At 37.3% G+C, this 12,755-nt stretch overlaps 1 protein-coding gene across 1 annotated transcript; it reads left to right on the top strand.

Moving 5' to 3' along the window:
- The first annotated feature begins 975 nt into the window (after positions 1-975).
- Positions 976-2,940, top strand: LOC103718008 (zinc finger protein WIP3-like). The gene is made up of 2 exons (XM_026808817.4): positions 976-1,547; positions 2,347-2,940. Exons 1-2 carry the CDS (start codon positions 1,119-1,121, stop codon positions 2,803-2,805), a joined length of 888 nt encoding a protein of 295 aa, XP_026664618.4. The 5' UTR covers positions 976-1,118; the 3' UTR covers positions 2,806-2,940.
- Positions 2,941-12,755: the final 9,815 nt, after the last annotated feature.

Below are 12,755 nucleotides of genomic sequence, written 5' to 3' on the forward strand. Positions count from 1 at the left end.
AAGTTAATGCATACCTCTTAATAAATCAATACAGAGTTTTCAAAATATGGTGTTCACCAATACATACTATATGATTAAATAATGGACACTTAGCAAATTAATTATCGAGTAACCCAATACACATATCCAAACAAATTGATATATAGTTTTTAGAATATCATATTCACTAATACACACTACATGGCTGGGTGATATACATTCATCGACTCTTTGATACATATTACAAGCCTCTTTGATATATACATAGTAGCGATGTAATACACACCTATAGGTAAATCGATGCACATTTTCTAAAATATGCTTTTTATTAGTACATACTACATAGCTAAGTGATACACATCAAGCAAATTAATCATCTAGCAAGCAATACACATCTCTAAATAAATTGATATATAGTTTTCAGAATATGGTGTTCATCAGTACCAGTACACATGACATAATTTTCTAACTTTGTTTAATTTGTTAAGTATATATTATCTAGTTGTATGCTATATACTGAAAACACTATATTCTAGAAAATATATATCGATTTACCTAAAGGTGTATATTGACTTGCTAAAAAATTAATTTTCTTGGCACATATATATCACCTAGCTATATAGTGTGTAATAGTAAAAAGTATATTCTAAAAACGAGAAAAAAAGAGGATGCTGCATTTTTTTTAAAATTATTTATAGGACTAACGATTCCGTTAGTAAGAGGTGTCTTTGACTTTTAGAATTTTTTTTTAATATGATACTAGAAGAAATATGGCAAAATAAGAAGCCTACTTTATATTTCTTTCCCCGACGCCCGCCCCATATGATTTTTGTTTAGATACTATGCATCTTGATTCCGTCGAGCACTTCCCTTCTAAAACCCACAATGCTTTGTGCTTCCACAGATTCAACCCTCGTGAAGTACTCATAGCATGCTAGAAAAAGAAAACGAAAAATGGGCAGCAAAAACCACCTCAAAGACTTAAAGGAAGACCAAACTACCTCTCTCTTTTCCCCTCTTCTTCCAGCCAATACCTGCATACCTTGACATGAAGAGCCCTGAACTTCTATCCTCCGATCCCCCGCTGAGGAGACTCAGAAGGAGAGGATTTTGGTAACACGGGCCCAAGGAAATACCCCATGGATGAAGACATGAATCTCTGCTTCCAATCTCCTCCCTTCTTTGAATGGCTCAAGCTACCTTCCTCCTCCTCCTCCTCCTCCTCTCCACCCCTAGCACAAGAATGCTTGCCACTTTTGAGTAGTCTTGAAGGGGCTAAGAAGCCCATCAAGGAAGAAGAGGACTTTGTTGGGAAGGATGTCAGTCAAGAAAGGGTCACCGTGGCCTTGAACATTGGATTGCCGGGTGCATCAAGAGAGGTTGATGGGGAGACCAAGCCTTTGAACTGTAAGAAAGAAGAAGAGGAGATGGAGAGCTTACAGGACGGCAAGTCGGGAGGTTCATCAAAAAGGTTTTGGATCCCCACACCAGCTCAGATCCTCATGGGGCCGGTCCAGTTCTCTTGCACTGTTTGCAATAAGAGCTTCAACCGATTCAACAATATGCAGGTCAGCCTCTCAAGAACTCATTTATGTATTTGAACTTCTAATTTATTTGCTTCTTCCTACTGTTTTCTAATTATCTGAGTCCATATAATTATATTCTTCCCAACAATAAGATGAATTGCTCTATTTTCCAAGTTTGGAAGTTCAACTTTATTATGCTTTTCTCTCTTCCTGCCGATCTCACATGCATGACTTATAATTTGTTCAATAAATCATTGTACTTTATTTTATCAAACGTTTGTGAATTAGTAAAGAACTGAGAAAAAAAAATTATCTCTTCCTTCAAGAATTAACCCCTTGTCCAAGCACATATACCAAAATTATGGACATTGAAGTAAGAGGAAAAAACAGCATTAGTTATGGTCATGCCTGATCAACAAATCAAATATTCCTGGTTTTTCACTTTGTTTATCTTTCTAGTCACATGATCAGGCAATATTTTTCACTCTGGCCTAAATTTTCTTGTTATAACTTTTTTAGCTTTTGTGTGCGGTCATAAACATAATAAACTCAGTACAAAAGATTTATTGTTTTTGTTATATCTGGCTGAAGTTACAAAGTGATTTATTTTCATCTATTTCATCTTGTTCTAATACTTAGATTAGTGTAATGTCCACTTCTTAATGTCTTCTGTGAAAATATAACTCAGAAAAACATATATCTAGTGATTAGATAACAAAAAAAGTCATAAAAGTTCTTTTACTAATTATGAGACTATTCTACTTTATTCTTCTCTATTTATAACTACCACTATATCTTATATATTTAATCATAAACTAGCTTGTAATATTTATTTTTATAGATGCATATGTGGGGGCATGGATCAGAATATAGAAAGGGAGCAGAATCTCTGAAAGGCACACAACGGATTGCAATGCTCCAGCTTCCATGCTACTGTTGTGCTCACGGGTGCAAGAACAACATTCATCATCCCCAAGCAAAACCATTAAAGGACTTCAAAACCCTTCGGACTCACTATAAGAGGAAGCATGGATTGAAGCCCTTCGAGTGTAGAAAGTGCAGCAAGCCATTTGCGGTGAGAGGAGATTGGAGGACCCATGAGAAGAACTGTGGCATGCTGTGGTTTTGCACCTGTGGGTCAAATTTCAAACACAAGCGTTCGCTCAACGATCATATAAGATCATCCGTTGGGGGTCACTCTCATTACCTTCCTCAGAAGACTCCTGAGGTAGAGAAGGAATGTATCATCAGCTTCGGCAATGAAGTGGTCACAGGAAAATCCTTGTTTCCACTACATTAAATTAACATGAGCGGTTGAAGTTATTAGGCTAATCCAATCTTCTGCATGGTAACAAAAAGCTCTTGGGTTCTCTTTGCTTTAGAAGGCGCAAGACGGGAGTCGTTCGTTGGGGAGACTAGAATAACGATGGGCACTGGTATCCTTTTATAAAATTTAGGTGGCTTGGTTAATTACTGCAGCAAATAAAAGAGAGATTACCTCTGTAAAAACTGTGAAGTAGCTGAATTTTCTTCTGTGTCATAAAACTCCATTATGGTAGCAAAAACAAACTCAGCTGTAATTCTTTGTATGGGAGAAAATTTCCCAACTTCACAGACTCTTTGGGTGATTATAATAATGAACTTCTTTCATTCTGCTGAGTGTAAGAGCAATTTTATGAATTATTTTGTGGTACCATCTTTTTTTTTCATAGTATATTTTTCTTTGTTGCCATATAAATCAGTTCTCTAACTATAATATCGACTGTGAGTAGGGTTCATGGACTTATTACGTTAAGAATATGAAAACTCAAAAAGTAGATATCATTCTATTCCTAGATGAAGCGCACAAAGCATAAAGAATGGTTTCAGTCGTGCATTTAAAACCGATGGTATTCTACTTTCTTCGGTTTAGGTAATGAACTTTTTCTAAGTCCAACTTTGAGGCCCAAAGGCAACTAACCAATTCACCACTGCCATTTTACGTACACACACTCGAGGAGAGGGAGGTTGGATAAACAAGTTGACGCGGTTTACCTTGAAGGTGCCTACGACCACAAGTACCCGTGATCCATGGCACTGCTGGAAAAGCAAATCCAATGGTCCTCATAATTAAATTGTCACACTTTGATAATTTGCAGTGCAATTCATGGGCCACTGGATGTGTTTCAAGAGTATGCTCATAAACATCTTTTTTTTTTTTTTTTTTTTTGTGATGATGATGATGATGATGATGAGGGAGGCTAAAATTAAGGAGCTACCCAGCACAGCTTTTATTGAATAAGACAAAATAATTACGACATAGATGAGAGAATAAGACCAGTTACAAGGAAAGAGAGAAGAAGGCAATCAGTATGAAAACATGCAGACGGCAGAAGCATTAATTGAGAAGTTTAAGAGGTGGAGACTGGTGTTCACGTGGCCTGTTCGATGTTGTCTACCATTTCCATAGATTACTGAAAAATCTCTGGCAGCTCCAAATAACTCCGAGTCCCGCGTGAATTGATGCTCAGTTTCACAGCACACTCTGATGTCTGATGGCAAAGCAATGGATGAGACAATCAAAATTATTACAATATTATGATGTGCTACCGGATGGCATTTAAATCTGTCCCATGATATGGTATGAGAGAGAGAAATAAATAGATAGTGAGCGAACAAATTGATGCACGTTATCTCGAAGGCTTGCAAGATCAATATATTGTTGTAGAGTGAATCTATCAGCCTTTATTATTATTATTGCCGTTGTCATTATTAAGAAAGTGATGGTTATTTGTAATATGATTCATAAGGCCCACTAGATATGTTCCAGTCTAGGTTCTTATGTATCTATTAGATAGATATCGGAAGATTATTACCTAAATAAGAACTTTCTCCCTTCCTCAACTCATATAAATGGATTTATGGCTATGTGCGTGCCTGAATGAGCGAGACGGGGAGAGGAAGAGGGAGAAAGGGGATGTTTGAGCAGGTGTCAAGGTGTGAGAAAAACTCCATGCGATGTTTGAAATTTGGAAGGCAGGGGAATCAAAAAAGGAGGCTGCAGTAGAATAGAAAGGCGGGCAAGCGGGGGAAGAAGACCACCACTAAGCTTTGCCGAGAATGACACGGAGGAAAAAGAGTAGTGGTCTGCTATTTGGTTTTCAGCGGCTTCCCACGGGAGCCTTCTCAAGCCACAAGAAGCAAGGCTCAGTGCGCTCTATAGCCTCATGGCGGGGCTCGTCTCCCCGTGTGGGGGCATCGTTGGAAGGGGAAATCCAGGCCAAGTAATCTTGGTAAATAATAGGTGGGAAACGGTAACATCAGTCGGTACCAAGACGCGTCTGGTGGCGAAAGAGTACGTTGATATTTCTTGAACTCATTTGTGGTCTAAAATTGCAGCTAAGGAAGTATATTTGCCACTTGTTTTGTGGCGTTCACAGCCAGACCACAGAAAAATGGTAGGAGAAAGTTCCGGCCCTTAGAATTGTCGATCAACATTTGAGGTCTTATTGACTTGACATTTTATTTCTGGTCCTTGAGTTCAATGAACATTTTATTGTTAATTTGCCCTTTTGTAGGAAGAGATGATGACCTGCTTGCGTGATAATTGTTGGTTCAAATACTTGGTAATGCACCATGGAAGATTCGAAGGTATTAGAATCTCTAGTTGAGGCTTGTGACAAGCGGGGCAAGCCTAAGTTACAATTTTATTGTTAATTTATGGCAGATGCTTAACTGTCTACAAAGAAATGTAACTATATATCTTAAGCATGCTTGTTTATAAATATACCTATTTTTAAAAGCACTTTTTTTTAAAAAAATATTATAAATATCAATTGACTCAGCATTTGAATCATTGGAGTTATCGTATGATTAGTTTAGGGTTTACCTTTTTAACCATAGGCATTCTTTATGGAGTAGTATAGGCTAATGAAGCATGGAGATCTTATTGCAGTTGGGACCCGAAGAAAACTTGGGCATTTATTACTTGGACCATATTCGCGATTTATTTACGTACTAACACTGAGATGCAGTATAGACTGCGGGCTCTCCCGTTTCTGACTAGTCCGACTCAGAGAAGGGTCAATTTGACCTCCTCCTAAACATGCTTCACAACTACTTATTCGTCTTGACCAAATAGTAGAATCAACCTCTCAGCAATTCCTTTCTTCACTAATCACCCCTTTCCAACTAGCTCGTCTGATTGATCGCCGGTTGATTGGCGAATGATTAGAGGTTAAGAAGGTTCAAAGTTGTTGGAACAGGTTGTTTGTTTGCTTTATCGAAGAAAGTTGATTAGGAGGTTGTCAGTTAATTAGTCAGGAGTATAATAAGTCAATTTGTAATCTTTACACCATCTTTAAATCCAAGATTTTCTTTAGTCTCAGTTTGTGGTAACATAAGTCTCTCCCTATAACTCATGAATTAAGAATTCTCACAATGATAAGGTCTACTCGATGTGGATTAGGCAGGAATGAAACCTTTGACAAAAAAAACTCTTTCAAAAATTATACTCCAAACATAATCATTAGTAAAAGAAATTGGCCAGGGAAATCAATTTTTGATGAGTAATTAGAAGTTCATCATAAAAGGAGGAGTTTAAAAAATATAGGGGTGGATAATGGATTGCTTAAGTAGGGCCAAATTGGTGAGCGAAGAAATTTAGAGATTAATGCTTGGCTGAGCACTTATTATTTCTAGATCGCTTCATGATGGAGCCTACATGGAGATCTTTTGGAGTAAGAAAGTGTCTCTATAAAGTTTCTACATCTATAAATTTGGCCTTGATCACTCAGTGCACCATACCCATTGTGAGTGGGGCTGTAGCGTAGAGTTCAAAAGGTTACTTGACTTAAAAAAAAAAAAAGTACCTTAATTGGATGTCGTAAGGGTAAGTTAGAATCTTTTAAAAGTTTGGCGCATGATGCAGCATCCGATGTGGCAAAACTTGCTCCTGGCCTCTATCTAATCTTTTCTATGATGGCCAAAACAGTTCATATCGAATTTGGTGAGTCCCATGGAGTAGAATTACCCTGGTGGGCAGGACCTTCATGGAATCTTATGAAGCATTCAAAAAAAGTGAGAAAGGATCCCCCTGGACAAGCATATTAGAGATTGACTAAATAGGCTTTAAGAAAAGCAAGCATGGGCAGTCGGACTTCAAGAAAATAGGCATAGAGCCACCTTTTTTTTTTTTTTTTTTTGCTTTGATAGAGCCACATTTGGAAGATCCAAAAAGGACCATGATAAACCTAATTCCCTAAATTTATTTCCCTAAGGCCTTGATTTAGATAGGCGAAAACTAAAAAGGTTAAAGTTATAGGCCGATCCTCGTTCAAGGTAGTGGGCAATCAGGGATGTCCTATCACAATCTATACCAACTGGGAACATAGAAGGTATCTACAAATCCAAACTAGGAAGAAAGGGATGTGTTCATGTTGGGAGATTAGCTCGGTTTGCTGGTCGAAGGTCTTCTTCATATAAGAAGGCCCAAGCCAAATTCTTCATCAGGAATATCAATCGGACTGTTTGCATTCAATACATCATTGATAGGCCTAAGATTTAAGAGAAACCCTAAATCTAGAAGGTTGGGACTGGTCATCCCAAGATTTAAATGCAGGAATTATTTGAAGATGACCAGAAACAAAGGGTAGCAAGGATGAGAGATCAGTTGGCTTTAGGAGGAGATTTAGAGAAAGATAAAATATCTAAGAGGCTATATTCCTCCTAGATAGAAGCTTTATAGTGTGAAACTTGGTCAAACCTAGGATCCCAAACAAAAATTCTGAAACCTGATCTTTCATAAAGAATGGTCTCATCAAGATGGCAAGGAAAGATAGGGAAGAGGATATCAAGAGATATAGATTTGAAAATGAGACCTAGAATGAAGAAGCCAGAGAAATAACAGATGAGTACATGTGGATTTAGAAATCCTATAATTCGTAAGTGATCTAGCACTTCTTGCCTTCCTCGAATTACAGCATCGAGTGCAATGTCTAGATTCATTTTGGTTGATGAGAATATATTAGTTGATGCAAAGACAAACAGGAAGACAAGCTTCAAAATTGGAGCTGAAAAAATGAAGGCAAGAGAAGGAAGATGGACTATTTTTGTTTTTTGGGGCTCAGATAAACCTTGGTATAGCTTTCTACCCACAAATTAATGGTCGGACAAGAAAGACTATTCAAATTTGGAGGATATGTTGAGATATTGATTTATTGACCAGAAGAGCTCATGGCTGAGCATGTGGATTTTGCCTATAATAATAGTTAGCAGGCTAGCATCCAAGTGCCATCTTGTAAGGAATTATATGGTAGGAAATGTTGATCGTCTATCTGTTGGGATGTGATGGTGAGAGAAAGTTGTCAGGACCTGAGCTTATACAGCAAAAAATAAGAAATGGTAACTAGAGTTTCAGGTGGGTGATCATGCATTTCTTAAAATATTGCCTATGAATAGTATTGTGAGATTTAGAATTCGAGGCAAGTGAAGTCCTGGGTTTATGGGTCCATTTGAGAAATTAGAAAGAATTCGAGGCAACTTGCTTTGCCACTTGTACTAGCTAATGTATCAAATATCTTCCATATTTCTATGCTAAGGAAGTATATACCAATCCCAAACCATACTACGAAACTCGAATATCTATGCCTTAGAGAGAACTTGAGATACGAGGAACAACCTATATGGATTATGGACAGGAAGGATCAGATTCTGTGGCAACATATCATTCACTATGTCAAAGTGCTGGACTCACCATTTTGGAAAGAAAAGCTACCTAGAAACTAGAAGATGAAATGAGGAAGAAGTACCCTCAACTTTTTGGAGATTCAGGCTTGTCAATTACAAGGATGAAAGAGAGTATAATATCTAGTGTCGAGGGTGGATTCAGGTTTCTTAATATCCGTGCCTTCTCTCCATGAGAAACTCATGCCCCCTCTTCTACTGCATCTGTGAGAAATCTGCTGTCTTTAAATCCTACGTTTTTCCTCTCCTCCAATCAATCTCTCTTTTCCATGAGAAACCAATGCTAGCACCACCTCACTGATCATGTTTCTCTCTTTCTCTCTTTCTCTCTCTCTCTCTCTTCAAGACCATCACCCTCTTCCTCTCTAGTAGGAACCCTCAGGATTTCTGTCTATGCTCTCTCTCTCTCTTGTGAGGAATGTAGAGACACCTTGCATGCATCTATCTTAACTTCTTATAAGCTAATACAGCAATTTTATTCCTTTCTTCATTCTCTGATCCATATTCATTTAGTACTAGAATAATTTTAATGTGCATGAGTTATCTTGTTTTAAGAACAAGTAGTCTGTATGGAACAATTTATACAATATTCAAATTCGATAAAAAAAATTATTTTAATTTTTGTAAGTTAATTTTCTAAAAATTTAAGCTTCTGAATGTTAAATAATTTTGAAAATTAAGTTTCTATGTTTTCTATTTCAATAACTTAATTTTTATGAAATATATTATGAAATTTTTATTTTTGTTAAAAAACCTATTTTAAATTTCTATATATAAAATTTTTGAATATCATATTTTCTTTCTAGATTTTTGTTTAATAGATGTATGTATATCACAAATCCTATGATCTATTTTTTGAGTAACTGATAATTATTTAAATTAACTTCTATGTAATAATTAACAACAATCTAAACTTCTAGTAATTATTTTTCTCTATTTGAAACTCTAGGAACTTAATTTCTAAAACATAAAACTTTTCTTTAAATGTCTGTGACATAACTTCTAGATAACTATATATCAACTTCCAATTTCTTATTATTATATTTATATATAATCCATAACTAATTTCTGTAAAATAAAAATTTTGTAATTTAATTTTATATATTAAATTACAACTAAAATTTAGATTATTAATTTTCATGTATATATTTTTTATTTAATATTTTAGATTTTGTATAATATATCTTAGGATTTATTTCTATATACTAATAATCCAAAAAATTCAGACATTGTAATTCACTTAATGCTTGGTGTAGAATGATCTTGCTAAACAACATGCTTTGTAGAAGATAGCTGGCAACAGAACGGTTAGACATGAAAGCAGACAAAATTACAACAATCAATAGTAGATAGTGGGCAATTTCTATGTACTAGTATAAATATTAGAATTGTACTTTATATTAGAAACCCTTCGACAATCAATTTATTTTATCTTTACTTATACCATAGTTGTTTATCCTAGTAATAGGTCTTAGATTATCCATCATAAACCAACACTATACCTTTACTGTAGCCCAATGCTACACTTTTACCATTGTCTAACGCTACACCCTTACTATATCCCAGCGCTACATCCTTCTACTATAGCCTAAAGCTACACACCTACCCAGTTCCATCTCTTTCTTTCTTTTTTTTTTTAGCTAAGGTGGGCGAGTTAGGCTACACGAGTATGGGCATACCCAATAACATCAGAAAACAAAACATCACGAAAAGCCCTAGGCAACTTATTTTCCTGGGTCCACCATATGCCGCCAGAATGATTAGCTACATAAGTGGCCAGCCAGTCTGCAGCGCCATTAACCTTCCTAAAATGTGCTTAGCCTGAAACGTCACCCCATCCCCGGCCATTGACCAAATATTCCGAAGCAAGGGATGATCCCGATCTAGACCACTCGGACCTCTCTGAACCCAACCTATCACTGTGACCAAGTCACCCTCCAAGATAATAGAGTCGGCCCGCAACACATGGCGAGCATAGCGAATGCCCGCGCAGGCTGCTCGCAACTTGACTCCGGAAATAGTGGTGTATGAGAGTTGACAAGCACCAACGGCCACCACCCTCAAGCGCGGATCCCTGATAACAAAGGTTGTGCCCCCTCTATTTCCTCCATCCATAACCGACCCGTCAAAGTTGACCTTGAGAAAACTCGGGGGTGGGGGCTCCCAAGTGAAGAACACCATCCGTGGCGCTGTCTGAGCAAGAGGAGAATCCCAAATATCTCGAGCTATCAAAGGTCCACTCACTGAGGTACCTCGAATAAGCTCCGCTGCTTGTGCTCGACCCCGCTCCGTCGCGAACCTCGAAGACAGGCTGTGCTCACCGAAGGTCCGAGCGTTCCTAACCAGCCAGATTTGGTGAGCAATGCAAGTTACTCCAAAGGCCAATGGCACCGCTGGGAGCTACCGGACCACCGTCGAATAGCCTGCACGAACTATTCCCTCTGGCCCCAGGCCCCCTGTGGAAGCCCTGACAGCTGCCAGGTCTCCCTCGCCTACCCACACCGAAAGAGCACATGATCAACCGTCTCCTCGTCCCCACACCACACACAATGTGGAGTTATGTGCACCCCCCGTCTACTAATCATTGATCTCGTCGGGAGTCTCCTTTGAACGGTAATAAAAGGGTGGTGAAAGTCTTTAATGGTTGAAGTATTCGGACCTTTGCTATTTTCTATCTTTTCTTTGATCCTCATCTTTCTGACTAGTTCAATGTTGATGGCATGCTTGTGCAAGCATCTAGATTTTGCCTAAGCAAGCTTGTTGACATACTCTCTATCTCAACAACCGAGTTCCTCAAGAATTCCAAATTTTCTAGCTCATTTGGAATGAGACAAAATGGGGACAACAATCTCCAAATAGCTCGGATAGAGTAGTCAATATAGGGCGGACACAAAGACATGGAGACATTACTACATCCAGCGTGGCAGAAAGGTGAAGTACAGGCACATCAGAAAACTGTAATTTAGCCAGCTAAAATATTGCATCAGATATCAAGTTGGTAACTTTGTTTATTTTATGTAAAAGTTATTAGAGAAATGCTAGGGGTGAAAGTTGACTGTATAGTATTTTTTTCAGATTCATTTTTACATCCAAATCTATCTGCACATAGGTACACATTTGAGCATTCAACTATTATATCCATAAAAAAAAATAGATATAGATACGGATAGACAAATATCTGATCCATATCCAAATATCCAATCCTTCTTGTAACCTTGTTAAAACTTATCATGAATTTTTAAAATAACTAACGATATTAACATAGCATTGACTTTATTTGTTTACCCTTCACATAATAATACCCGATCATCAAAAGTTTAACTATCCGACTTGTACCAGTATTTATAATCAAACTATGAATGTCCACTTTGTATCATATCCATTTAGAAATAAATATGGATATAAATTTAGTATGCAACTAATATTCTATTTGCACCTATATTTATCAAATAAAAAAAATATAGATAAAGGTACACTAATATCTAATTTTTATCTCATCTGTTTTTAGCCCTAGATAGAGATTCATTTAAATACCACTTGATAACCTAACGTCATTCATTATCATGATGACCTGGAAGTTAATAAGCGAGCATCATCAAGCATTGCCCATCATCAGCTCTCTGATGGTTTACGGAGATCTGGGCTGCTTAGCTACACCGTCCACAGGAAGCCACACCAAACAAACTGTGCAAAAAGAAAAACTAGATGGATTGCTCATAACACTATGGCTACTGTAGTCTTGGATAATCCAGAACACCACAGATGGCTCTGGCTTGGATTAGTGAAGGTTTGATCCAAACAGACCAAATTGGCAATAGCATCCATGTCTCTGTCCAGACTTCTGAGGCGAGATCAAACCCACCTTATGAAAAGATTCAGACATATAACTAAAATTTTCAATAAAAAATGCGTTAGTAATTACGTCAAGAAATTCTGGATTTACCGGAAGAGCTATGTTTCATCAACAGCTGAATCCAGTGATAGTTAATATGTTGAGAGCTAAACCAAATCAGTTCTCCCGATACCCTACAAGCTTAGAACCGGATTCGTTCATAAAATTGAATGCAGAGCCAGCGGCCACAAAGAATTGCAAGCTCACAAAATCTGCGCTGTTTTTCTTGTCCTTGGGGGTAAACTACGAATTCTACATTTTGAATAGGACAAGCCAAATCACTATATATTAGATGTTCGTTTTTATGATGGCACACTTCATGTTTATTGAGATATGGGGAGAAGAGTAAGAAGAAACAATCAGTCATTAAGAACGTGCAGCTAAGAGTATAAGAAAAAAGCTACGATCTATCTGAAAGTATGAGAAAGAATACCTAGATGCATAAATAGAAACGTACGTACCTGCATACTTACATATGTACATACCCACATCCATAGATACATACTTGCATACCTACATACATATACACGTATATATGTTGCAAGAAGAAATGCAAGTATACAAAAATACGTCCATATGCTGGTATGTACATATGTACATAAGTTTATTCATATGTACACATGTAGGCATGTATG

The sequence above is a fragment of the Phoenix dactylifera genome, chromosome 12 (assembly GCF_051530095.1).
Source record: "Phoenix dactylifera cultivar Ajwa chromosome 12, Ajwa_hap1_PhDact_Kaust_v1.1, whole genome shotgun sequence".
Taxonomy (NCBI): Eukaryota; Viridiplantae; Streptophyta; class Magnoliopsida; order Arecales; family Arecaceae; genus Phoenix; species Phoenix dactylifera.